The following is a 26,391-nucleotide window of genomic DNA, read 5'->3' on the forward strand; positions in this document are numbered from 1 at the left end:
GGGGGGACACACGGAATCTGCAAAGTTATATTTTTGGAAACCAAATAATTTTAAATTTGGGTCGGTTTCTGTGTTGGTTTCTGCAGTGTACGTACACCCCGGCCCACCAACCAGTGGTGCTGCGGCTCCGCAGCAGCAGCAGCAGCAGCAGCAGCAGCAACAGCGGAGCGTTGGGGCCTCGCGTTGCTAAATTTGGAGAGAAAAACAAAAACAAATATTAAAATAAACAAAAAATCATTGAAATGAACTTGTGCTGCTCACAGAAGGCCGGCGCTGCCACTCGCGGCGTACCAGCAGCAACCGCAGCTGTACGTACACCCCAGAAAGAACTGCTGCTGCTGCCAAAACCCGAAAACCCAACAGAAATGAAAAAAGAAAATAAGTGAGGGAGTTTTAAGAGGGCTGAGGGGGCCCTGCTTCCCGGGCGCCGCTGCGCGGTGTACGTACACCCTAGCATGTGTTGCTGTGTGTTCGGTTCTGCTGCTTCAAACCCGCAGCAGCAGCGCCGCCCCAGCAGCAAACCAAAACCCTCACCTGAAGTAATTATGGGGGCTTTTACCTTGGGCGGAGAAGGGCGTGGAAAGCAGGTTGAGGTGTACGTACACCTCAAAAGCGCCAGGGGACTGAACCGGCAAGCCGTGCGGCTCCTGCTGCCGCTTCGCAATACCAGGGGGGTTCTGCGGCCAAATTGCTCAAATTAAAATGCCAAAAAGCCCCCAAATGGTGAAAAAGGAGAAAATAAAACACAGAGAAAGCAGCAAATCCACAGAGGCCTCGCCAGCAGCGCCCCTAGCAGGCAGCGGCGGCAGTCGACTGCTGCGCGTTGCTGCAGCAGCAGCCTTCCGGGCAAATAAACTTCTTTTTCTTTTCCTTTTTACTATTTTTTTATTCAAAATAAATTTAATGACACTCTCAAGCTTCAAATTCTGTCTTTTTCCTCCTAGAAGTCGCTGCAGCCACCGCCAGCCTGTGGGCCGTCGATACAGCTCAGGGAACCAGCGGCTACCGACACTGGGCGTTCTTCCGCCCCAAAAAGATAAATTTACTCTTATTTTTCCTGAAATTTCATTTTTAAAATATTAATTTGCATTCAAAAAATCATTTAAACTCCCTTTTCCCCGACTTCTTCGCTACAGACCGCCGCGCCCACACTCTCCGGCCCACCGCCGGTCCGGCCAGCCGCTGCCTACTGCATTTTTGCGCTTTTCTTCTCCATTTTTAGGTCTTTTTACTCCAGAAAAAGGCATTAAGAGTCCCCAGGCACTCATTAGTCACTTTACCAACATCAGGGCCCCCATTAAGAGAAGAAGGAGCCACTAAAGCTGCCTTTTCGCTGCTGCTGCTCGCTCGCAGCCCTCAGACGGCCCCTGGGGGCCCCCCGTGCCTTTGTTGCCTTTAACTGTGAGACCCAAAGAGTCTTTGAAGCCCCAAATCCAGCCCCAGAGGGCCCCCAGGGCCTCCGGGGCCCCCGGGGCCCCCGGGGCCCTCAGGGCCGCCGGGGCCCCCGGGGCCCCCGGATCTTCGGGGCCCCTGGGGCCCCCCAGGGCCCCCAAGGCACTCAGAACCCCCAGAAACCCCGGGGCCCCCGGGGACCCCAGGAACCATATGGCCCTCGGGGCCCTAGGGGCCCCAGGGGCCCCCAGGGGCCTCAGGGGCCCCTAGGGGCCCCCGGGGGCGCCCAGGGGCCTCAGGGGCCCCTAGGGGCCCCCGGGGGACCCCAGGGGCCCCACGAAACAAAAAGGAGAGCAATTTAATGCTTAAGTTCATTGGCAGAAAACTGAAAAGAAAGGAATTGAGGAGAAGCTGCGGAGCTGGGGCTTCGAGTGGGAAAAGAAAAAACGAAGAAAAGCGAAGCGGAAAAAGAAATAAATGATAAATTATGAGCTGCTTAATGGCACTGCAGGCTGCTGCTGCTGCTGCTGCTGCCTTTGCTGCTGCTGTTGCTGTTGCTGCTGCGGGTCAGTCGCACGAGAAGCCTCTGGCGATCATTTGTTTCTGGAACTGTGCAGGAGGCAGCTAGCTAGCAGCTAGCCAGCAACTAGCTAGCAGCTAGCCACCAGCTAGCTAACAGCTAGCCACCAGCTAGCTGGCAGCTAGCTAGCACATAGCTAGCAGCTAGCTACCAGCTAGCTAGCAGGTAGCTAGCAGCTAGCTAGCAGCCAGCCACCGGCTAGCTAACAGCTAGCGAACAGCTAGCCCGCAGCTAGCCAGCAGCTAGCTAGCAGCTAGCTAACAGCTAGCTAGCGGCTAGCTACCAGCTGGCCAGCAGCCCGCCAGTAGCTGCCTAGCTGTTGCCTAGATACCGAGCAGCAAGCCAGTGGCTAGCTAGCAGCTAGCTACCAGACAACCAATAGCTAGCTAACAGCTAGCTCGCAGCTAGCCAATAGGTAGCTAGCAGCTAGCTAGCAGCTAGCTAACAGCTAGCCAGCAGCTAGCCAGTGCCTCGGTAATGAAGACTTGCTCCAGCTTCCGAAAGAGTCGCAACTAATGAGCAAAGCAGCCTTTGGACAAGGGTTTAGGGTTTTAGGGTTTAGGGTTTAGGGTTTAGTGTTTAGAGTTATAAGCCGCCTGTCAGTTTCCCTAGAGTTCCTCCGACAAGATTGCCGCGTAGCTGCTTTCACTGACATTGCTGCCCACGTAAACCCTAAACCCTAAACCCTAAACCCTAAACCCTAAACCCTGAACCCTAAACCCTAAACCCTAAACCCTGCCGCGCTCGAGCCCCTGTACCACCCTTAAATTGCCTTCAAAAGAAAACCTTCTACTCCGTCATTTTTCTTATCAAAAATATCTCAACGGAATGCCTGGGAGCTCCTCTATAGCCTGTGGGGCCCCCTGCGGGGTCCCCCGGGGGGCCCCCCCGGGGGCCCCACAGGGGCCCCCCCGTGGGGCCCCACAGGGGCCCCCCCGTGGGGCCCCACAGGGGGCCCCCCGGGGGCCCCCCTGAAGGGGCCTCAAAAGGACCCTCGTAGTTGAGGGCCTCAGCGGAAAGTCCATTTTCCTTCAAGAGAGAAAAAAATAAATCATCAACAGCTCTGCTGCGGCTTTGATGCGCCACGAGCGCCAAAGGGCCCCTAAATCCTAAGGCCCCCTTTGGGGGCCCCTCTGGGGGCCCCCCCGGGGGCCCCCCTGGGGGCCCCCCCGGAGGGTCGCTTGGGGGCCCTCCTGGGGGGCCCCCTGGGGGCCTCTCTAGGCCTTTCTCTGAGAGAATCTCAAAAGAGCCCCCAGAAAGGTTCTCTGAGGGGCCCTGCGGGGGGCCCCGCGGGCACTCTTTTGGGGGCCCCTGGAGGGGCCCCTCAGGGGGCCCCTGAGGGGGCCCCTGGGGGTGAGCACTTGGCTCTAGTGGGGCCTTTGGGGGACTCAAGAGAAAGGCTAGTGTCTCTACAAAGGGCTTTACAAGGTCTTTAAGCCACAAGACATCAGCAGCAACAATAAGGAAGGGTTCGCAAGGGGGGCCCCCCGAGGGGCCCCACGCCCTGCACTTCTCAGGGCAGAACCAGTCAAGGGCCTCCACAGCTACGCCCGCCAGGGGGCCCCCTTCAAGCCCCCGGGGGGCCCCCACCCGCCCCCCACCCGACCCTGGGAGCCCCGGGGGCCCTGGGGGCTCTGCGGAGAGCCGGGGGGCCCCTGCGGGGGCCCCTAGGGGGGCCCCTAGGGGGGCCCCCCTAGGGGCCCCTTTGCAGCTACCTGAGAGGCTGCAGCCGCCGGGAGCCACCTCAAGCGGCTCTGCAAATTCCTTATTTAGTTCCACTGCAGCACGGAGGCCCTCCAAGCAGTAGGGCAAGTCTGTCAGCAGCAAGTGGCAGCAGTGCCCTTTGGGGGCCCCCGGGGGGCCCCCAGGGGCCCCCTGGGGGGCCCCTAAGGCCTTCGCCTCACGCCCAGCTAGTGCAGCGACCAGCGCTGCGGCCCCCAGCCCCACGAGGCCCTTGCCGGCTCCCAGCTCAATGATGAGAGGAGGCGAGGCCCCTTGGGGGCCCCCAAGGGGGCCCCCAGGGGGGCCCCCCGGGAGGCCCCCTTGGGGGCCCCCTGGGAGGCCCCCAAGGAGCCAAAAGGGCCTTTGCATGCCTTTAGTTGTGTCCTCAAGGAAGCGAACCAACACTACCGAAGCGTCCCAAACGAAACAGCCTGAATGCAAAAAACGAAAAAAGCTCCGCTGGGCTTTTTGACCCAAATGTAAAGAAGGGGCCCCCTATATCCCCAGAAGCCTCGGGGCCCCAGGGGCCCCCTAGCACATCCCTAGGGCCCCTGGGGCCCCCCCAGGGGCCCCCCTTGGGGCCCCCCATGAAGCTAACTACGGCCTAAGGGCCCCTAGAACCCCTGGGGTCCCTAGAAACTCTATGGCTTTAAACTCATTGGGGCCCCTAACAGCCCGAGGGCCCGGGAGGCCCCAGGGGGCCCCAGGGGCCCCAGGGGCCCCAGGGGTCCCAGGGGCCCCAGGGGCCCCAGGGCCCCCCAGCAGCCCTGGGGGCCCCTAGAGCTTACAGGCTTGCAGAGCTAGGGCCCACCCACCTGTGTCCCCATCTATTTGGTCTTCGGGGGCCCTCAGGGGGCCCCCCGGGGGCAATAAAACCTCTGTGCCCCCCACGCAAAAATCCCCATTAAATTCATAGTCAAAAGCCCTCCATGGCAGAGCCAAAAGGGGCTGCTCCCCCTTCTCTGGGGGCCCCTCAGGGGTCCCCCCAGGGGGCCCCTCGGGGGCCCCCTCTGGGCGTTCCTCAGGGGGCCCCTCGGGGGGCCCCCCAGGGGGGCCCCCCTGAGGAGCCCCTGCAGGGGCCTCCTCTTGAAGGTCTCCAGGGGGTACTCCAGGGGACACCCCTGGGTTCCCCTTGGGGTTCACTTGGGGTGTGCCTGTAAGGGGCCCCTCAGGGGGGGCCCCAGGGGGCCCCCTTGGGGGAAACCCCGGGGGCCCCATTGGGGGCCCCCCGGGGGGCCCTTCAGGGCCAGGGGGCCCCATGAGGTCAGGGGAGAAGAAGTGACCCTGTGGGCAGCAGGGGCTTTTGGAGGGCCTCAGGCAGAAGCAAAAGGGTTAAGGGGCTTTGAAAATAATAAATTGTAATTATAAAACAAAAAAAGAGAAGCAGGGGGCCCTGAGAAGGGGCCCCCGAGTGCTACTGGGGGGCCCCTCGTGGGGGCCCCCCCGGGGGGCCCCACAACTCGGTGCAGAAGGGGCCCTTCAAAGTCCAGATCAAAAAGACTTTTTGTTCGCTTTTCATTTCTTTCCAACTTTTTCAAAGAACAAACCATAAGCTTCTTTGCTTTCCAACTATTTAAGTCTACACATCCACGAAAATGCCCCCTGAGGGGCCCCAAAGGGGCCCCCCCTCTTGGGCCCCTCAAGGACCCCCTTGGGGGAACCCCTGGGGGCCCCAAGGGGGCCCCCTTGGAGCCCCCAAGGACCCCTTAGGGGCCCCAAGGGATGCCTCAAGAGGGTCCTCGGGGGATGTCTCAAGGGGACCCCTAGAGGGGCCCCTACGGGGACCTGGTGAGGTTCCCCCAGGGGCACCAGGGGGGGCCCCTAGGGGCCCCACGGGGGCCCCCTAAGGGCCCCCCAGGGGCCCCAGGGGGGCCCCCTACGGGCCAGCAAGTGTGGAGGCAGCAGCGCCAGTTTTGGGGCCGCTTTGAATGCAAAAATGAGTTTCTGATTTTCTAATATGGGAAGGTTTAAAGTAGAAGTAACTGCAGCGGTGGCTTGTATGCACATCCGCGCATGCACGTATATACATATGCATACATATATATATATATGCATATATATATTACACATATATATATTATATATATATATATATCTATGTTTATATATATACACATATATACATATATATATATATATACATATATGTATATCATAGATATATGTAAACATATATTATATACGATATATTTATTTTATATATATATGTATATATGATATATAAGCCTATAAATATATTTTAAGTATACCCGCATACATATATATATATATATATATATATATATACTTTAATGATGGATTTACGCAACTGTATGTACACCTAGACGCAGCACATGCGCGTGCATATACACCTCTGCATGCACTTTTTGATTCTGATTTTAAGTTAATTATTTCCGCATTGATTTGAGTGAGGTGTACATACACCGCATTTGAGTGAGGTGTACGTACACCCCAAAGCACAGCCTTGAGCTTCACCGCGCTTGCAGAGAGGCAAATAGCCTTTTTTCTAAAAAGATGAAATAAAATAAATAAAAAGAAATGAAAAAGTAATAAATAGTAAACTAGGAAACAAACCCTAAGCCCCCAAACCCTGAACTATAAACCCTAGACCCCAAACCCTAAAATCAGAGCCCTAAACCCCAAACCCTAAAAACTGAGCCCCAAACCTCAAACCCTAAAACCAAAACCCTAACTCCTACAGCCCAGGACCTAAACCCCAAACCCTAAACCCTAAACCCTCCACTGTCCAGCGCAGCAAACCCTCGTGGCTGCACAAAAATCTTCAGTTCTCAGGCGGAAAGAAATCAAAGAATAGTCTGAGGCAACTTGAAACCTTAATTGCTGCTGCAGCTGGAGTGTCTGTACAGCCCACGGGCGGCGCAGACCGCCGCAAGAGATGGATTTATATACCATTTGCTGCTGCTGCTACTTCCAAGACCAGCAGCAAACGAAATGCTGCAGCAGCAATCAGCTGCTGCTGCTGCAGCAGCCACTCGCATTTCCCAAGTAGTACTCTTTAACTGCTTCTCAGGGGCCCCGCCACATGAGACAAGGAGGGCCCCCCTACTGCAAACTGCAGCAGCAGCTTCCTCTGCTGCTGCTAAGACCGGATAGCTGCTGCTGTACTTCTTTGCTGCTCAATATGTGCTGCTGCGCCTCAAACATTTCAGCAGAAATGTCTCCAGGCCCTAAATCTACATTACCTGCTACGTGCTGCTTGCGCTAGGCAGCGCCTTGCTGCTGCCCTGAAGCTGCTGCAGCTGCTGCAGCTGCTGCCGCTGCTGCAGCAGGGCAGCTGCTGCAGTGGGTGCCGCAGCTGCTGCTGCAGGGCAGGTGCTGCAGTTGCTGCTGCAGCAGCAGCACCTGCCGCTGCAGCATCCGCCGCTGCAGCACCTGCTGGGCAGCAGCAAGTGCAGCAGCAGCAACTGCTGCTGCTGCTCCGCGACTTTGCGCAGCTTACCAAGCGCGCTGTGCGGGGCCCCCACCTGCCGCCGGGGGCAGTCAGACGCACGCGGGGGCCCCCAAACGAAGGTGAGATGTATAAATTCTTTTGGATTGTGCCAGAATTATGTGAATGAATATAAATATAAATATATATATGTAAATAAATGCAATAAATGCATTAACACATACTGACACGGCCGCCGGCGTTCACGCGGCAGCAAATGCCTCGAAACGCCGCCGCTCGGAGCGGCAGCTCGCACTCCCATTCGAAGAATTCTAAACCGATTTATTCAACAAATCAAATCCATATAATCCATTTTATTCCCCTTTTTCAATAATAAAACATCTGCTGCTCTCGAGAAGATCGCACACAGACCGAAACTCACTGCCTGCGCGGCCAGCCATCGCGCAGTGTACGTACACCCCATCGCCGCCACCGAACACAAAGCCAAACCCTAAACCCTAAACCCTAAACCCTAATGCCTCGTTTTAGGCAAACCTCAGCCCCAAACCTTCGTTTTTCCAAACATTGCAACAAGAGGAGGAAACCCCGGAGTAAAAATAGCAGCGCTGTGCAAACAAAACCTAAACCTTAAACCCTAAACCCTAAACACGAAAAACCAAAAGACAAAAGCGCCGGCAAATACAATCAACAGCAGCAAACAGGAGCCGCAGCTCTCACGCAAAAGGCCAGCCAAAACCCTAAACCCTAAACCCTAAACCCTACCTAAAAGCAAACCCCCAACTCGGACGAATCGCTGCAGCAACCAAAGCGGGAAAACTCAGGCCCTTAGCAGCAGCAGCACGTAACCTCCCGCAGCCAGCTGCGGCCCAGGGAGTCCAGCTAGGGTTTAGGGTTTAGGGTTTAGGGTTTAGGGTTTCGCACATTTCTCACTTTTCTCCCTTCCGGGCCTCCCCAAGCCACTGCCCCAAAAGGCTAAGAAGGTCTTCCTCACGAGAAGCAGCAGCGCGCCGCAAACGGCTCATGAGGCCCCCCATAACATTTCCGGAGGCCCCCAGGGGGGCCCCCACGGGGGCCCCCGCGGGGGGCCCCACAGGGGCCCCCGCGGGGGCCCCTATGGGGCCCCCTGTGGGGCCCCGTGGGGCAGCTTCTCCAAGGGGCCTTTGAGGGGCCCTGGGTGGGTCTTCTGCTGCGCCGCCGTGTGGGGCCTCTTCTTTGCTGCTGCTGCTGCTGCTGCTGCTGTGTCTGCTGCTGCTGTGTCTGCTGCTGGATATGTGGGCAATAGTCCAGGGCCTTTGATGCCTTTTTAAGCCGTGGGGCAGCCCCAGGGCTTTGGCCCACTGCAGCAAATCGCTGGACTGCTGCGGCTGCACTTGTAAGGCGGCGCTGCCGTCCCCTGCTGCTGCTGCTGCTGCTGCTGCTGCTGCTTCCTCCGTCGGCGCGCTGCACCCTGCTGCTGCTGCTGCTCCCGAACTGTCGTTAAAGGCCCGCGTCAGAGCCGCCAGCAGCTCTGCTGCAGCAGAAGCTTCATAGAAAGACAGCAGCCGCCGCTTCCTAACATTTCCCACTTGAAAAAATTCACTTCTTCTTCTTTTTTGGGGTCTGATTTTGCCTTCGAGCTCCCCCAGGGGCCCCTCGGGGGCCCCCAGGGGCCCCCCGGGGGCCCCCAGGGTCCTGCGGGCCCCGAAGGGCGAGAGGGGCCGCGGGTCTGTGGGGGGCCCCACGGAGGGCCCCCGCTGCTGCTGCGGCGCAGCAGCAAAGCCGCGCCGCAGCAGCAGCGCAGCAAAAAGCACAAGGGTTGCTGCACCGGCATACGCGAGACCATTGGTCCGGTTCTTGCGGCGCTGCTGCAGCAGCGGCCGCAGCGGCGAGTCCGGGGCTGCTGCTGCTGCTGCTGCTGCTGGGGTCACCGGGGCCTCGGGGGCCCCCGGGGCCACCGGGGCCCCCGGGGCCCCCGGGGCCCCCGGGGCCGCAGCAAAGCCCTCGGGCTGGAAGAGGGGCCCTGCAGCAGCCTGCGAGGCGGCCCCGGGCCGCAGCCACGCCATTCTGAGCGCCTCTGGCCAAAGAAATGGACTTTAATTAACACATAAAGTCTAAAAAGTCCTTTAATTCGAAAGATCCGGGCCGGCCCGCGGAGAAGCGCGGGTGTACAGACAGGAGGAGGCCAGGAGGCCACCGGGCTGAGGCGGCAGGACAGCGGCGGCAATACTCGACAAACGGGAGCTCTTGGGAGTTTTTCAACTAAAAATTCATAATTAATTCCAAAAAATAAATATATTTCACGGAACTTATCGGGAAAAACTGCGCAGCCACCGCTCCACCGGAAGAGCCAGCCCTGCAGCCACCCCGGCGCCGCGAGGCGCGGCCGCTCGCCTCCGGCCTTTTCCTCCTTCTGTCCAGTTTTTAATTCGAAAAATTAATTCAATTTAACTTAAATAACTCAAAAACTGTCAAATATTCCTCTAAAAGCCAGTCTCGCTGCTGCTGCTGCTGCTGCTGCTGCAGCAGTTGCACGTTACGGCGCAGAAGATCCTCCCTGGCCTCCCGCTGCGCAGTCCTCAGAAAATAAAAGACCCTTTTGTTATTTGTTGTTATTTTAATTAAATTTAATTTAAAATTAAACTCAAAAATTAACTATAAGTCCTAAACCCTAAACCCTAAACCCCGAAACCCCGTCAGAGACAAACCCATATGCCAGTGCCTGCCACCTGTAAACCCTTACTCGAAGCCCCAACCCTAAACCCTAAACCCTAAACCCTAAACCCTAAACCCTAAACCCTAAACTTTAATTAATAATTCCTAACCCCTAAGCTTCATTTCCTAAACCCTGAACTCCCGAGACCGGCGGACACCAAAAACGGCGAGACTGTCAGCCAGAACACCCAACCCCAGACCCTAAACCCTAAACCCTAAACCCTAAACCCTAGCCATGCATCACGCTTTAAAAAGGGTTTAAGAACGCCAACGTGCGCGCAAACGAAAACACAAGAGCGCTAGGGCAAAGCCAAGGTATCACGTGTGGGGCGAGCTAGCTAGCTAGCTAGCTAGCTAGCTAGCTACTCAGCAGCTAGCTAGCTGCTTGCTGCTAGCAGAGAGTGCAGGGCAGCAGCAGCACGGAGTTTGCTGCGCTGCTTCTGAGACCTTGAAATGCAGACAAAGCCCGGGTCTATGAGCCTGCGCTCCTGCTGCTGCTGCTGCTGCTGTTCGTGCTGCTGCTGCAGCTGCTGTCACTGTCGCTGCTGCATGCTGCAGCTGCTGTTGCTGTCGCTGCTGCGGTCACTGCTGCTGCTGTTACTGCTGCTGCAGCTGTTGCTGCTGCTGCTGCTGCTGCCTATTGCACTGATCATAAGGGCCTGAAGCAGCACATAAAAGTAACTCAAAATCGTGGCAGACTTCAAGGAAGCGTAGATTGCAGCTGTAGCAGCAGCAGCAAATACAGCAGCAGCAGCAAATGCAGCAGCAAGAGCAGCAAAGACAGCAGCAAGAGCAGGCTCACCCATTGCAACGCAGGCAGCGCCACGGCTGAGCTCCCTGAGGAAACAAAAGCAGGCCGCAGCAGCAGCAGCAGCAAAAAATAAATAAGAAAAGCGGCGACTGCAGCACTAACCAGCAGCAGCAGCAGCAGCAGCAGCAGAAGCAGCAGCTAAACTTACGGCAGCGCCCGCAAGGCAACGGCTGCAGCAGAGAGCGCCGCACCCGCCGCGGCCTGCATCACCCCACGACAGCAGCAGCAGCAGCAGACTGGAATTTAGCGTTTCTCCAGCAGCAGCAGCAGCAGCAGCAGCAGCAGCAGCTTGCGCAGCTGCTGCAGCGTCAAAAGCAGGTAAGGGTGCATAAGAAGAAGAAAAGGGAAAAAGACACTAACAGCATAATATGCCCTTTGTTGCTGGGCAGTCCTGTGTATCCTGCTGCTGCTGCTGCTGCTGCTGCTGCTGCTGATGCTGTGCGTGGCCTGCGCTGGAGTCGGTGCTTGTGCAGATGGTGCCGCAGCTGCAGCAGGTCCCCGTGATAGCCTGCTGCTGCTGCTGCTGCAGCTGCTGCTGCTGTAGCTGCTGCTGCTGCAGCTGCTGCTGCTGCTTGAGGTGTACAGACACCGCGTGCTGCAGCTTCGGCCGCCGGCGCCTCTTGAGCGCCTCCATCCACCTGAAGCAAAACAACAGCAGCAGCAAAAGCAGCAGCAGCAAATGCAGCAGCAGCGGCAAGTGCAACAGCAGCAGCAGCAAGTGCAACAGCAGCAGAAGCAAGTGCAACAGCAGCAGCAGCAACAAGAAAGGACACTACAAAAGAAGAAACTAAAATGAAACGCAGAACAATAAACAAATAAAGATGCGGACGAAAAAAAAGAAAAATTGAAAACATGAATAAAAAGAAAAGTAAAAGACAATTAAAAGGAAAATCATAATAGATAAGTAAAAGAGAAAAGATGAATAAAATGAAAAAGACAAAAATGAAAGCAATGAAAAGCAAAAACCAGAAAAAAGGAAAACAAAAAATAAATGAAATAACAAAACGAGCAAAAAATAAAATCAAAAAAAAAAAATAGAGGAAATGAATAAAATGGATAAAATGGAAAGAAAAAAGAGCAGCAAAAGGAAAAAGACAAAAAGATGCGAAAAAAGCCAAAAAGAACAAAAAAGGAAATTAAGAAGAAACAAAAGAGGAATAAAAAAGAAATAAAAATCGAAAAAGGAATAAAAACGAATCAAAAAAGAACCAAAAAGGAATCAAAAAAGACCAAAAAAGAATCAAAAAAGATCAAAAAAGAATCAAAAAAGATCAAAAACAAAAAAAACTCACAAAGGCTTGTCTTCTGTTGCTGCAGCAAAAAGAAAACAATCTGCTGCTCCTTCCTGCTGCGCCCACGCGCAGTCGCCGTCGTCGTAAGCCACGAGGTACCGGGGCCCCTGGGGCCCCCTGCTGCAGCAGCTGCTGCTGCTGCTGCTGCTCGTGCTGCTGCTGCTGCTCGTGCTGCTGCTGCTGCTGCTGCTGCTGTCACAGAAGACAATCAGGCCTCCGTACCAAACGTCCATGTAAGGAGAGTACAGAGCCACGCGGCGGCCAATGGCTGCTGCGCCCTGCAGCAGCAACAGCAGCAACAGCAGCAGCAGCAGCAGCAGCAGCAGCTGAAAGATGAGCTGCTAAATTCATTAATTCTATTTATTTCGTTTTTACTCTAGAGATCCAGCTGCCTCTGAGCCTGCCTCTCAAGCTGCTTGGATTTGCTGCTGCTGCTGGTGCTGCTGCTGCTTCCTCTGCTGCTGCCACTGCTGCTGCTGCTTCTGCTTCCTCTACTACTGCTACTGCAACCGCTGCTGCTGCTTTTTCTGCCACTTCTACTTTTGCCCGTGTTGCTGCTGCAGCTGCTGTTGCTCTCTCTTCTACTGCTGCTGCCGCTGCTCCTGCTGCTGTCCCTGCTACTGCTACTGGCGCTGGTTTTGCTGCTGCTGCTGCTGCTGCTGCTGCTGCTGCTGCTTCAGCCTTTCCCCTTACTCGTCTTATAGTTCCCCGCCACTCTGTTGGAGGCAGCACCCTCTCTGCAGCGGCAGCAGCAGCAGTCCAGCTGCTGCTGCTGGGGTGCAGCAGCCGCTGCAGCACTTCTGCCCCAGCGGCGCAAGCTTCCGCATGCGCAGCTGCGCTTCCTGCGCTGCTTGCTGCTGCTGCTGCTGCTGCTGCTGCCTCACGAAGAGCAGCAACAACAGAGTCTGTCCAGAAACCCAGTTGCTGTGCGGCGAGTTCCCGCGCAGCAGTAGCAGCAGCTGCAGCAGCAGCAGCAGAGAGCGTTCCTCTGTGCTGCAGCTGCGGGGTCTGTGCTGCAGCTGCAGCATCATAAGATGCCGGAACATGGGCAGCAGAAGCAGTAGCAGCACCGCAATTGCCGCTGCTGCTGCTGCTGCTGCTGCTGCCTCGAACTGCAGCCACGAAGCAGCACCAGCAAGGATAGCTGCAGCACTTTGCAGCAGCATGCAGCTCCAGCAGCAAACCTTCGCTGCTGAGGCCCCTCATGAGGGGCGACAGCAAAGGGCGGAGGCCCGCGAGCTCCATAACGTAGCTGCTGTCGTCATCCAGGGGCCACGCTGCTGCTGCTGCTGCTGCTGCTGCTGCTGCTGCTGCTGCTGCTGCTGCTGCAGGTGCTGCTGTAGTGCAGGGAGCGCCTGAGGCTGCCTTTAGACGGTGAGACGCCGCTGTGTCTCCGTCTGGCCCCGCTGCAGCGGCACCGTCTCGGTGCTGCTGCTGCTGCTGCAGCTGCTGCAGCTGCTGCAGCGGCTGCCGCACAAGAAACAGCCGCAGCTGCTGAACAAGCGCCATTAATGCTGCTGCACCAACAAGGTAACTCCTTACGGCAGCTGGACAGGCAGCAACGGCGTCTCTTGCTGCACCTGCTGCCATTGCTGCTGCTGCTGCTGCTGCTGTTGCTGGCGGCCCTGTTTTGCACCAGCAGCTGCAGGGCACTTCACTTTGCTGCTGCTGCTGTGCCGCAAGACCAGCTGCTGCTGCTTCCGGATGCGGTGAGTTCAGCAAGGGCAGCAGCTCTCGAGTTGCTGCTGCTGCTTCTTCTGCTGCTGCTGCAGCGCCACCTGCAGAATCTGCTGCTGCTGCTGCTGAGGCCTCAGGGGAGCCCGAAACAAAAAAAGAAATATAATTTTTTCTGACTGTTTCATCATCAGTCGCATCGTCTAGAAATAACCCCTCAGCGACCCCGAAGTCGTCCTCGCCTCCCTCATAGTTGCTGCTGCTGCTGCTGCTGCTGCTGCTGCTGCTGCTGCTGCTGGCCTGAGACGAGGTCACCGCCTTCTGAAGGGCGGAGAGGATAGGCAGCAGCAAGGCTCTTCCGCCGCTGCTGAATGTACAGCCTCTTGCTATGCTCGCGCTCAGAGACAGCGCCCACAAGCATTCGTGACTGCAGCACAGCAGCAGCAGCAGCAGCAGCAGCGTCAGCAGCAGCAGCAGCAACAGCAGCAATAACTTGTGCTGCCGGGTGGCCATCTTCCGATGGGCACCCAAATCACGAGCTACTGACTGCGTGGCAAACCTAGAGCTGCTGCTGCTGCTGCTGCTGCTGCGATTTCTGCTGCTCGGCGTGCTGCTGCTGCTGCTGCTGCTGCTGCTGCTATTGCTGCTCAGGCGCTTACGAGCTCTAGGAAGGAGCGAAGCCGTAGCAGCAGGCGAACGCTGTAGGATATTTGATTGCGCGTTTGAGAGTGCTGCGGCAGCAAACGACAGCAGCAGCAGCAGCAGCAGCACATTGAACATGCACCCCCAAACCCTAAACCCTAGAGCCTAAACCCAGAACCCCAAACCCTAAACCCTTGATGCCACTAGAGAGAGAATAGCAGAAGGCAAGAAGGGCAGCAGCACACACCACTCAGTCGGCCAGAGCTGCCCCAGGTGTCTGTACACCCCAGCAGCTGCCTGTACACCCCAACAACTGCCTGTACACCCCAGCAGCTGCCTGTACACCCCAGAAGCTGCCTGTACACCCCAGCAGCTGCCTGTACACCCCACAGCTGCCTGTACACCCCAGCAGCTGCCTGTACACCCCAGCAGCTGCCTGTACACCCCAGTCTGTACACCGCAGCAGGTGTCTGTACAGCGCAGCAGGTGTCTGTACAGCGCAGCAGGTGTCTGTACACCCCGCGTCGGCGCACCTGGAGGCAAAAGGCGGTGGCAGTAAAAGAAGCAGCAGAAGAGTTTTCTGCCATTTCCATGAAGCAGCCGCGCAGCTGCGCGCACAGCGCGTGGAAAGCAGCAGCGCAGCCGGGGCTGCAGCAAGACAGCAGCAGCCCGGAGGCGAGGCCGCAGACGCTGCAGGCCGCGCGGCTGCGGCTGCTGCCCGCGTCCGCGGGCTGCTGCTGCTGCTGCTGCTGCTGCGGCTGCGGGCTGGCGCCTGCTGCAGCAGCCGCTGCTGGCGCCTCCGCGCCGCTCGATACAACCGACGCAGCGGGGGACTGCTGCGGCTGCTGCTGCTGCTCCTGCTGCTCCTGCTGCCTCACAGCATCCGTCTTTTCCACGCCACCGCCGCTGCTGCTGCTGCTGCTGCTGCTGCACGGCGTCTGCTGCAGCTGGCTCTGCAGCGCAAGGTCAACCCCCACAACTGGCGAGAGGCTGTCTGTCTCTGCTGCTTCCACTCCCGGAGTCCAGAGAGCGCACAGCATGTGAACGAACTGCAGCGGCTCCTCTTTGCTGTTCCTGACAGCAGCAGCAACAGCAGCAGCAACAGCAGCAGCAGGCGCTGCCGCCACCGTCTCCGGCGTGTAGCCAGAAGCAGCAGGCAGCGCCAGCTTCAGGGCGCCGCCGCGGCGAGGGCAAATCATGCAGCACACCTGCAGCAAACAGCAGCAGCAAACAGAGAAAGCAGCAGCAGCTGCAGTTCTAGAGAGGAAGAAAGGGTAGCTGTTGCTGCTGCTGCAACAGCAGCGGCAGCAGCAGCAGCAGCAAACGACCTATTTCTGTGGAAGCTGCAGTCTCACCTCGTCCCTGTTGGGCGCGTAGCGACAAGGCTCGCAGAGGAACGGCACCGGCACATACGCCGCGCTGCTGCTGCTGCTGCTGCTGCTGCTGCTATCTTCTGCTGCAGCCCCGCCTACTTCAGAATGAGGCCGCTTCGAGCCTCTCTGGATCCCCGCAGGTGTCGCCGCTGTGTTGCTGCTGCTGCTGCATGTGCTGCCGCTGCAGTTGCTGCTGCTGTCTCGGCCGTCGGGCGAGGCGACCGCCGTCCTGCTGCTGCTGCTGCTGCTGCTGGTGTCTTGTGTGCTTGCTGTCTGTTTCTGCCTTTTCGCAGACGCTCCTTGCGCGTCCTGCCGCTGCCGCTGCTGCTGCCGCTGCTGCTGCTGCTGCTGCTGCTGCAGATCGGGACGCAGCGCAGCAGGCAAGCATTCCAAGGGCACCCCGTAGCACATGCGGTGTACAGACACCCCACACTTCGCGCAGTAGAAAAACGGGTTGCTGCTGCTGGCTGTAACTTTTGGCAGCAAACAAACAGCGCAGCAATGGTCTTGATAAAAGTCCACTTCATCAAGCAAGGCCTTCTCCGCCGCGTCCTCTGCTGCTGCTGCTGCTGCGGGGCTTTCCCCGGCCTTTGTCAGCCCCGGGCCGCCGGCAGCAGCGCCAGCTGCTGCTGCTCCTGCTGCTGCTGTTGCTGCTGTGCCGTTCATGCTGCCTGCAGCAGGTGAAGAAAGGACTCGGCCGGCCGAGAGGCTGTTGGGTCCCGGCCCCGCAACTGCAGGGGTCTGCGCAGCGCTGTTGCTGCCCGCTGCATGCGGCGTTGCTGCTGCTGCTGCCGCTGCTGCTGCTGCTGCTGCTGCAGAGCGCCGAGTGGAGGCAGCAACAGCAGAGCCCCCGGTGCCTGCGGGCGACGCGGCAGTGGCAGCCAGCTGCGCCTTAGTGGGGGTGCTTGCAGCTGCGCCGCTGTTGACGGGAGAGCTTGTTGCTGCTGCTGCTGCTGCCGTGCTGCGGCGCGCAGCAGCAGCAGCAGCAGGCAGCGCGCGCTTCAGGAAAAAGGCCCCCTTCCTCTCACTCAGTGCATGCAGTTCTGGGAAATGGTCTCGAGTCACGTAGCGGCGGGCGCGCAGGACAGCCTGAAGGGCGCAGCTGCGCCTGCAGCCGCAGCAAACAGCAGCAAGCAGCAGCAAGCAGCAGCACACAGCAGCAGACAGCAGCAAACAGCAGGCACAGCCACTATGCCGCAAGCCGCCAAGCCTCCACCCCAGCCCACCTTGGGGCTTTCTTCTAATCTCTCCATGAGAAGCCCCTTAAAGCCCCTTATGTCCCCCTTAGGGGTCCCCTGGGGCCCCCTGGGCCCCCTGAGACTTCCTGGGGCGCCCTGAGGCCCCTTGGGGCCCCCGCGAGTCCCCGTGGGGCCCTCCTTTGTCCCCCTGGGCACCCCCCTGAGCTCCCCTAGGGACCCCTGAGCCCCCCAGGGGCCCCCCTGGGGCCCCCCAGGGGCCCCCTGGGGCCCCCCAGGGGCCCCCTGGGGCCCCCCAGGGGCCTCCTGGGGCCCCCCAGGGGCCCACTGGGGCCCCCCGGGGGCCCCCCGGGGCCCTCTGGGGCTCGCTGGGGCCGCCGTCGCGTGGAGAGAGGCTGTCGGGTTACTGACCTGACTCCGGGGGCCTCCGGGGTGTGTCGGAAGCAAAAGACAGTGACTTTGAGTCTGGGGAAGCAGTGGTCGAGGGCCCCGCGGACTGCGAGGAAAAGGCCGGGGAGCGGCGCAGCAGCGCAGTGGAGGCCGGCGAGCCAGGCGCACATGGGGTGGAAGGTGTCTGTACACCCCAAGTGGCAGCAGCGGACGCAGGCGCCCCCCGAGACCCCACACAGCGAGCAAGCAGCAGCAAAACGCCACGCAGCAACTCCCGCCAAGTCCCAAGGCTCCAGCCGCTGCAGCTCCGCGCAAATCGCCTCCGGCATCAAAAACAAGCAGCAAAATATGTGCACCCAGCCTCCGCTCGTGCTCGGCTTCAGCGCCCCGCCCCCGCGGCAGCAAATCTGAGCAGCAGCAGCAGCAGCAGCAACTTCATCATCAGCAGCAGCAGCAGCAGAATCAGCAGCAGCAGCAGCAGAATCAGCAGCAGCAGCAGAATCAGAACATCCCCACCCCCACCCCCACCAGCAGCAGCACCACCACCACCATGAGCACCATCAGCAGCAGCAACAGCAGCAGCAGCAGCAGCAGCAGCAGCAGCAGCAGCAGCAGCAGCAGCGTTGCTGACGAGGCACTTGGGGTGCATGGGCTTGAAGACGGCCATCCACTGGGTGCCGAGGGCCCTCTTGTCGACTTCGCAGCGGCGGCAAATCCAGTCTTCGGGCTCGAGGGCTTCGCCGAGGCGGCCAACGCCGTAGCAGTTTTTGTGGCAGCAAAAGAGGCAGCGGACGCAGGAGAGCAGCGGGTTGAGAGCGGAGCCTTCGCTGCCCCAGCAGACGCAGCAGCAGACGAACTCGTAGCCCACGCCCAGCGCGCCCCCGCACAGCAGAAAGCTGCTGCTGCTGCTGCTGCTGCTGCTGCTGCTGGGGGCGGGCGGGGTGGGCGGCGAAGCCGCAGCGCTCACTGACGCCACGCTGCTGCTGCTGCTGCTGCTGCGGCGCGACGCGGACGCAGACGCAGAGGCGGCCCCGGAGGACGGCACCGGGGAAGCAGCGCGCGACTCGCCACGCGGGGGAGCTGCTGCTGCTGCTGCTGCGGGGGTCGAGGTCTCAGCAGCAGCAGCAGCAGCAGCAGCAGCAGCAGCAGCGGCGGCGCGAGACGAACTTCGCTGCCGCTCGGACGCCGCGGACGAGCTGCGCATACACCCCAAGTCCAGCAGCCGGAATAGCGCACCACAGCAGCAGCAGCAGAAAGACAACAGAGACAACAGCAGCAGCAGCAAGGGCTTACGTCGGGGCTGCTGCTGCTGCTGCAGGCGAATCTAGGCCACGCGGCGCATCTACGCCTCGCAGCAAACCTCTCAACGGGGGCCTGGGAGCGACTGCTGCATTTTCTTTGGGAAGGATGCCTTCCTGCTGCTCGTACAGCTTCAGTGCTGCTGCTGCTGCGCTGCCAGAGTCTGCAGCAGCAGCAGCAGCTGCTGCCGCCGCTGCTTCCTCTGCCGCCTCCGCGAGATCGCTCACAGGAGGGCCCTCCTCCGGCGCAGGCTCTGGCTGCTGATTGAAAAGCTGCCGCTGCTGCTGCAGCTGCTGCTCGGGGCTGCCCCCTTGGCTTTTTCCAGCTGCTTCTGCAAACTGCTGCGCGACGGCTTCCAGCGCTGCAGCCGTGTCTTTGTCTTTGCTGCCGTCGCTGCTGCTGCCGCTGCTGTTGCCACTGCTGCTGCTGCTGCTGCTGCTGCTGTTGCTTGGCTTTGCCTGGGCCTCGGTGGCCCCCGCAGCCTGAGCTTCCGTCCTGGCTTCCCCGTGCTGCGCGCTGCCTTGCGGGCTGCCTTGTGTGTCCCCCGGTCGCTGCTGCTGCGGTTGCTGCTGCTGCTGCTGCTGCTGCTGTTGCTGCTGCTGTTGCTGCTGCTGTTGCTGCTGCTGCTGCCTCGCCGCGGGTGACCCCGCGGGCGCCGCTGCTGGCGCTGCAGCAGCAGCAGCAGCAGCAGCAGCAGGCAAGAAGGGCGGGAGCGGCAGGTCCCGCAGCCCCGCGCAAACCGCGCGACGCAAATGGCCCCAACGCTCCATGTCTGCGTAGCGCAGCAGCAAAGTTTCCATGACATCTGCGCGCTCGGAGAGCCGCAGCGCCGTTTGGTTTTCTTCTAAAATGTTCTTCAGCAACGAAGTCTTGTATTGGTTCAGGTCCCGCGCCAGCACGCGGCCCACCTGCAGCAGCAGCAGCAGCAGCAGCGGCAGAACGCTCATGCAGCAGCAGCAGCAGCAGCAGCAGCGGCAAACTGCAGCAGCCCACGCGAGGAGCGGCAGCCGCAGCTTCCGCCTTGCCGACTGGTTTCTGGCCGTGCTGCCATTTGCAGCTGTTCTCAGTGCCTCTTCACAGATTTGTATTCATTATTTAGCACTTTTAAATAAATGAAGTACATTTAAAAACAAATAAAATACATTTAAATGCATTCCAATCAACTTAAATGCACCCAAGTCCACGGGGCAGCAACAGACGCCGCAGCAGCAGCGCACAGAGCGGCCACGGCGCCGCCTGCTGCAGCAGCAATGAGGTGTACGTACACCCCAAACCTCTCACCTGCAGAAACTGCATGCACTGGGACCCCACAAAGTCTCCAGTTTCTTTATTGTCTCCGGGGGTGCCCCAATACCACCGGTGGCCCGCCACCTCAACAAGAGAAGCCGCGCCTGCGCTGCTGCTGCTGCTGCTGCCGCTGCTGCTGCTGCTGGCAGCAGCGCCAGCAGCTGCAGCTGCGGGGGCTTCTGGAGGCCCGCTGGGGGAGGAGCTGCAGCCTGCCGTTCCAGCGGTGGCCCCAGCTTCGTCCTTGCTGCTGCTGCTGCCCGTGGCACCGCCATCTGCAGACTCCTGCTGCTGCTGCTGCTTCTGCTCCTGCTGCTGCTTCTGTTCTTGCTGCTGCTTCTCGTCCTGCTGCCTCAAAGGAGCTTCTGCGCCGTCGACCTCCATCTGGGCACTTCGGGTCTCCTCTCCTGAGGAAGGTTCTACCTCGCTGCCTGTCGGCGTTGACTTTGTTGCTGCTGCTGCTGTTGCATCAGCAGCTGCTGCTGCTGCAGCAGGCGAAGCGGCAGGGGAGCAAACCTTTTTGTGGGTCTCTTGCCCCACCACCTCCGCCGCATTGGCCGCGTCTTTCTGTTGCTGCTGCTGCTGTTGCTGCTTCTGCTGTTGCTGCTGCTGCAGCTGTTCTTGCTGCTGCTGCAGTTGTTGCTGCTGCTGCTGCAGCTGCTGCTCCAACAGAGCCCTGAGATTAGGAGCTGTCCCGTCTGCTGGCAGCTGCAGACGCTGCAAGTGGCGGCGGCAAAAAGCCAGCTGGTAACTTGTGAGGATTTTGAAGGCCCTTACAGAGAGCTGCGAAGCAAGGGCCTCATATTTGCTGCTGCTGCTGTCGCGATCAGCTGCTGCGGGATCCTGGCCAGCAGCAGCAGCAGCAGCAGCAGCAGCAGCAGATCCCTCGCCCTTCTGCTGCGCGAGCGCTGGCGCAACGACTTTGCGCAAGTACTCCCTGATGGCTGCGTCGTCCAAAACGAAGCTCCCGCTGCCGCCGTCGCTGCTGCTGCTGCTGCTGCTGCTGCTGCTGCTGATGGCGTCTCTGCCGCTGCTGCACAGCGAGTCCAGCAGCTGCGCAGAGTGAGAAGCTCCTTGTTGATTCTCTACAAATTCGAAGCAGCACCAAGCAGCCACAGAGCCGAAGTCGATTAGCGCCGTCACGGGCATGTCCACATCCACAGCCTCCGTGCTGCTGCTGCTGCTGCTGCTGCTGCTGCTGCTGCTGCTGCTGCTGCTGGCTTGTTTCCTGGCCCTGGCTTTCTCGCGAGCCTCGCGGATGACCTGCGCGTGCAGGTCCAGCAGCTGCTGCAGCGCGTCGAGGTCCTCCTGCGCCGGCAGCAGCAAATCTGCTGCAGCAGGGGCGCAGGCTGGCTGCAGCAAAGTTGCTTCTATTGCTTTTGCTTCCTGCAGCGCCTGCTGCCGCTCAGGCCCCTCCTTGAAGGCCCTGGAGACATCAGCAGCAAAAGGCCCCACGGGGATCCGCCGGAAGAGGCCGTCGAAGCGGCTCCACTGCAGGCGGCTGCCGCGGCTCGAGCTGCTGCTGCTGCTGCTGCTGCTGCTGCTGCTGCTGCTGCTGCCGGGCGACTTCTTCACCGTGCTGCTGCAGGGGCCCTTCAGCATGTCCCGGTCGCCACCCGAAGGCCCCGAGCCCCCGCCGCCCCCACTCGTAACGCTGAGGTTATCTGCAGCAGCAGCAGCAGCAGCTGTTGCTGCTGCTTCTCCTGCTGCGCCGTCTGGCGAAATGCGTGAGAAGGACTTGCTGCCTCTCTGCTGCGGGCCTGCTGCTGCTGCTGCTGACTGCCGGCCGCGAGCCCGCAGGCCCCGCGTAGCGCCGCCCTTTCCTCCCGTTGCTGCAACTTCTGCTGCTGCCGGGGTTGCTGCTGGAGTGCCCGCTGCTGCAGCTCTTCCAAGCATTCCTGCTGCTGCTGCAGTTCCCGCTGTGGCCGCCGGAGCGCCTGGAGGTGCCGGAACTGCTGCAGGGCCCCCTGCTGCTGCTGCTGCGGCTGCTGCTGCTGCCACTGCCGCTGCTCCTGCCTGCGGAGGCAGCGTAGGCAGCAGCGGCGATCCTGCAGGGCTCATAATAAGCGAAGCAGCTGCAGGCGCTGCTGCTGCTGCTGCTGCTGCGTACAGAGGCCCAGCAGCAAACGGCCGAGCAGCAGCAGCAGGGCCTGAGCCAGGCCCTACTGGCGTCCCAAGTCGCATGGCCTGCTGCTGCTGCTGATGCAGCTGCTGCAGCTGCTGCTGCGACTGAGCAAACACCCGCTGCTGCTGTTCCCCCGCTGCTGCTGCTGCATCAGGCGCAACTGGCCCGGAGACAGGCTGCGGGGCCACGCTGGCAGAACCTCCATAGGGAAAAGGGGCTGCTGCTGTCAATGCTGCTGCACTCTCAGCAGCAGCAGCAGCAGCAGCAGCAGCGCCGCTCCCGGCGGCAGCTGAGGAGTCCCCTGCGTCCGCAGCAACGGGTGCAGTGCCATCTGCTGTAGGTGGAAGGGAGTCCTGCTGCTGTTGTTTCTGCTGCAAGTAATGCTGCTGCAGCAGCTGCTGCTGCTGCTGAAGGAGTTGCTGCTGCAGCAAGTGTTGCTGCAGCAAGTGTTGTTGCAAGTATTGTTTCTGCAAGAACTGCTGCTGGAGATACTGCTGATGTACGTAGAGCTGCTGCTGCGGAGTCAGGGCAAGCTTCTGCTGCTGCTGCTGCTGCCCCGACAAGTCGCGCGCAGCGGAGAGAATCTGCTGCGGGGTGTTTGGCAGCGCTTGCTGCAGCTGCTGCTGCCTCTGCCGCTCAGCTGCTGCATCCTGCTGCAGCTGCAGCTGCTGCTGCAGCAGCCGCTGCGCAGAATCGTCAGCAGGCGCGTTGGGTGCTGCAGCTGGTGCTGCTGCGGCGACCGGCGGCGCCCCTGCTGCGGGCGGCCCCGCGGCGGCCGCTGCTGCTGCAGCGTTGCTGCTGCTGCTGCTGCTGCTGCTGCTGCTGCTGCTGGCCTCCTGCTGTGGCTGCTTCTTCAGCGCCAAGCGCGCCTGGCTGACAGCCTCGCTGCTGCTGTGCTGCAGACAGAAAACAGCCCGCCAAGCTGTGTCAGTGCCCTGGCCCTCGAGGGGCCCCGCCCAGACAGTGCAGCAGCAGCAGCAGCAGCCTGCTGCTTTGGCACAGGTGACATGCATGCGGCTGCTGCAGCCGGGGAAGGCGCAGGCGACTGGGAAGCCGCCCTTGCCGCAGAAGCAGCAGCTCCAGCCCATTGCTGCAGCAACTGACACAGAAGCAGCAACTGCAGCAGGAGAGTCCAGCTGCAGCTGCTGCCGAAAATGGGGGCCCCCAGAAGCAAACAGCACGCAGCAGCTGTGCACCCACAGCCGCTCCTCCCCCACGCGCATGGCCCCGCCGCCCCGCAGGCACAGCCGGCACACCTCATCGCTGCTGCTGCTGCTGCTGCTGCTGCTGCTGCTGCTGCTGCGGTGCTCTGGGGAGGCCCCCGGCTGGGAGTGCTGCTGCTGCGGCGACGCCAGCGGGGCAGCAGCAGCAGCAGCAGCCGCCCTGCTCCCCTCGCCTGGGGAAGCAGCCGCTGCTGCTGCAGGGCCGGAAGCGCCCTGCTGCTGCTGCTGCTGCTGCTGCTTTTGCTTCCAGCTGCAGAGGCAGCAAAGCCACGGCGCCTGCGGCAAAGTGTAGAGAGAATAGCAGTACTGGTGAACAGCAGCGCCGCAGCCGCTGCAGACGACAATAGTGTTGTGGGGCTCAGACCCCTTCACGAAGCAGACGCTGCACTCCAGCTCTTCTGCTGCTGCTGCTGCTGCTGCTGCGCCTGCTGCTGCTGCTGCGCCTGCGGCTGCAGCTGCTGCGCGTGACGCTGCTGCGCCTGGCCCCGAGCCCGCAGCAGCAGGGGAGGCCGCCGCGCTGCTGCTGCGGCGGGAAGCAGCAGCAGCGCCTACCGGTTGGCTGCAAGTTTTTGCACTAGGCGACACGGGTGCTGCTGCATCGGCTGCTGCTGCTGCTGCTGCTGCTGGGCCCGCTGGTGTTGCTCCACCTGCCGACGCTGCTGCTGCAGGGCTGCCGTCAGGGTTTTGAACCCCATCTGAAGATGCCCCTCCAGTTGCTCCTGGAGGGGACTTGTTGCTGCTGCTGCTGCTGCTCCCAGCGGCAGCAGCAGCAAGGCTGCGCGGGGAATGTCGCATCCCATTAGTTGCAGCAACGTTGCTGCTCTGCCTTCCAGCTGCTGCTGCTTCTGATTTGCGCGCAGCGGCTGCTGCAGCCTTGATGCCTTTTCACGTAAGATTGTTCAAGGTCCGCTTCCGCTGCCGTTGGTGCTGTTGCTGCTGCTCCTGGGGAGCCGTAGCAGTTGTTGCTGCTCCGCTAGGGCTGCGGCTGTCCCATCAGCCAGTGCTGCGCCAGCCGTTGCTGCTGCAGCAGCAGCAAAAGCCCCCGGTTGCCACTGTTTCTCCTCTGCTCCTTGCTGCTGCTGCAGTTGCTCCCGCTGCTGCTGCTGCTGCTGCTGGGCCCGCCTCCAGCAAGCGCCTTTGTCAGTTCTACTGGCAGCAACTCTTGAGCAGCATATGGGATCCGTCTGCGCGGCTGCGCTGGTCCGAGGTGTCTCTACACCGCACAAAGTCGATTAAGGGCCCCTTTGGCTGATGAGCTGCTGCGCGCAGCACCTAAGGCGGGTTGGCCCGCTGCTGCTGCTGCTGCAGGCTCAAGAGAGTGCTTCTCTCTGCGTCCTCCCTCTAAAAACAGATAAACCAACTTACTAAATTGGGGTTACGTGCAGCAGCTGCTGTAGCGGCTCCTGTCAGGCCTGACCGCCGCATGCACAGTCTGCGGCCGCTGCTGCTGCAGCCGCCATGGCATCCGTAGCAGCTGCTGCTGCTGCTTCCCGCACTTGCCGAATTTAGGCCAATTTTGTGGTCCTAAAGCACTTAATAGCCGAAAGAAGGCTCAATTTTGTGGGGGGATCGAGAGAGCTGGCGAATACGCCGCCGACTGCGCCCGCTGGTCAGGTGCGCAGTGCTACACACCGCCGCCGCGGCAGCAGCAGCAGCAGCTACTGCTTCTACTGCTGCTTCTTTGCTGCTGAGGCCCCTCAATGACTCAGCAGAAGACGCACTGGCCACTGCGGAGAGAGGGTGCAGCAGCTCGGCTGCGCTGCAGCAGAGTGTACGCGTGGCTGTAGGCAACAGCTCTGAGTGCAGTTAGTGGTTTGTTGCAGTGTCTTGGGAGTGTTGGGCAGCAAGACGCTGGGGCTCTGAGGTGTACGTACACCCCAAGGGAGGGATATCCTCTAGCTGCGGCTCCGCCGCGCTGCAGTTTTTTCGTGTTGCTGCATGTGGGGTTCAAACTAAGGCAGCAGCTGTTCCTAAAGAGTAATTGGGGGCTCTTTTGCAAGTGGGCCTTTGGGGCCAGGGCTCTTGGGACTTTAGAGCTAGTGTTTCGAGTTTAGGACTTAGCTGCTGTGGCGCTGTGTGGATTTCTGAGTGCCCCCGGGCGCAGCAGCAACGGGTGCTGCTGCTTTGCTGCTGCTGCTGTTTGGCTGCTGCTGTTTTGCTGCTGCTTTGCTGCTCCTAATTAGAGCGAGCTGCCTGAGGGCCTAGGAGCTGGCGAACAGCAGCATCGGGGTCTCTAGACAGCGCTTCGTGCGGTGTATATGCACTAAAGAAGCTTAGCTGGCTCAAGCAATGGTTTGAAGCTTAAGGGCTAAGCTGAAGGCTTAGGGTTTAGGGCTTAGGGTTTAGGGTTTAGGCGTTGAGCCGCTTTGCTGTAAGCCGCAGCACTCCCCTACCCCTCTGCTCCCCTCAGGCACCCGCAGCAGCAGCGCAGCAGCTGCGCAGCAGCTTAGGAAGCTGCAGCAGCAGCGCAGCAGCTCAGGCAGCTGCAGCAGCTGCGCAGTAGCTCAGGCAGCTGCAGCCGCAGCGCAGCAGCTGCTGCGCACAGCACACAGCTCAGCTCACAGCCGGGAGCTGCGGCAAGGCCGCCAGAGGCGGCGCAGGGCCCTGACGGACCTGGGGGCAGCGCAGCAGCGCCAGAAGCTGCCAAGTCAGCAGCAAAACAGAGAGTTGCAAAGAGCAAAACAGGCAGCTAAAGTCCTTTAGTGTTCCTGCTGCATCTTCTTGCTGCATTAATCTTGAGGCCAGGCACAGAGTACTCGGCATTAAAGTCCGCCTCTGGCGCTCTAAGGCGTTCTCGCTACGGCGGGGAGCAGCTGCTGCAGCAACTGCTGCAGCAGCTGCTGCAGCAGCAGTGCAGCTGCAGCAGCAGGTAGAACTGCTGCTGCAGCTGCTGCTGCTGCAGTTCTACCTGCTGCTCGAGCAGCTGCAGTGGATGCTGCTACAGCAGCCGCTGCTGCTCCATTTTCTTGGAGTTCGGCGTTTGCACTTTTCCAGAGGGCTGCCTTTAGCAGAAAAGCTAGCATATGCATCGTGTGCTTGCTTCTGCCACCATAGCAGAAGCAGTTGCTGCATAAGCATACTCCTGCTGGCGGCTGGCAAGGGAGCTGCCAGTATTGCTGCTGCCGTTGCTGCTGCGGCTGCGGCCTCGAAAGCAACAGCTGCAGCAGCAGCAGCCGTGCGCACTCAAAAGCCCGCTTGTTGGACTCAAGAAGCCTACGGACTCAGCTACAAAGCAGCCGCTGCTGCTGCTGCAGCCCTGCGCAATCCGGAGGCCGTTTGCTGCACTGG

At 60.0% G+C, this 26,391-nt stretch overlaps 5 protein-coding genes across 5 annotated transcripts; all 5 read right to left on the reverse strand.

Moving 5' to 3' along the window:
• Positions 1 to 2,761: 2,761 nt before the first annotated feature.
• Positions 2,762 to 4,063, reverse strand: ENH_00065680 (hypothetical protein, conserved; the record flags this gene model as incomplete). Its single annotated transcript, XM_013581852.1, has 1 exon — positions 2,762 to 4,063. One exon carries the CDS (start codon positions 4,061 to 4,063, stop codon positions 2,762 to 2,764), a length of 1,302 nt encoding a protein of 433 aa, XP_013437306.1.
• A 3,966-nt stretch (positions 4,064 to 8,029) lies between these two features.
• Positions 8,030 to 9,145, reverse strand: ENH_00065690 (hypothetical protein, conserved; the record flags this gene model as incomplete). The annotated part of the gene is made up of 1 exon (XM_013581853.1): positions 8,030 to 9,145. One exon carries the CDS (start codon positions 9,143 to 9,145, stop codon positions 8,030 to 8,032), a length of 1,116 nt encoding a protein of 371 aa, XP_013437307.1.
• Positions 9,146 to 17,185: 8,040 nt separating this feature from the next.
• ENH_00065700 (hypothetical protein, conserved) lies at positions 17,186 to 19,418 on the reverse strand (the record flags this gene model as incomplete). The annotated part of the gene is made up of 3 exons (XM_013581854.1): positions 17,186 to 17,356; positions 17,804 to 18,235; positions 18,466 to 19,418. Coding segments are annotated over 3 exons (1,556 nt in total), but the record flags the coding sequence as incomplete, so codon positions are not given.
• A 217-nt stretch (positions 19,419 to 19,635) lies between these two features.
• On the reverse strand, positions 19,636 to 21,651 carry ENH_00065710 (PHD-finger domain-containing protein, putative; the record flags this gene model as incomplete). The annotated part of the gene is made up of 1 exon (XM_013581855.1): positions 19,636 to 21,651. One exon carries the CDS (start codon positions 21,649 to 21,651, stop codon positions 19,636 to 19,638), a length of 2,016 nt encoding a protein of 671 aa, XP_013437309.1.
• On the reverse strand, positions 21,416 to 22,085 carry ENH_00065720 (hypothetical protein; the record flags this gene model as incomplete). The annotated part of the gene is given in 2 exon segments (XM_013581856.1): positions 21,416 to 21,916; positions 21,921 to 22,085. Coding segments are annotated over 2 exon segments (666 nt in total).
• Positions 22,086 to 26,391: the final 4,306 nt, after the last annotated feature.

The sequence above is a fragment of the Eimeria necatrix genome, genomic scaffold, assembly GCF_000499385.1.
Source record: "Eimeria necatrix Houghton genomic scaffold, Enh_scaff5, whole genome shotgun sequence".
Lineage (NCBI taxonomy): Eukaryota > Apicomplexa > Conoidasida > Eucoccidiorida > Eimeriidae > Eimeria > Eimeria necatrix.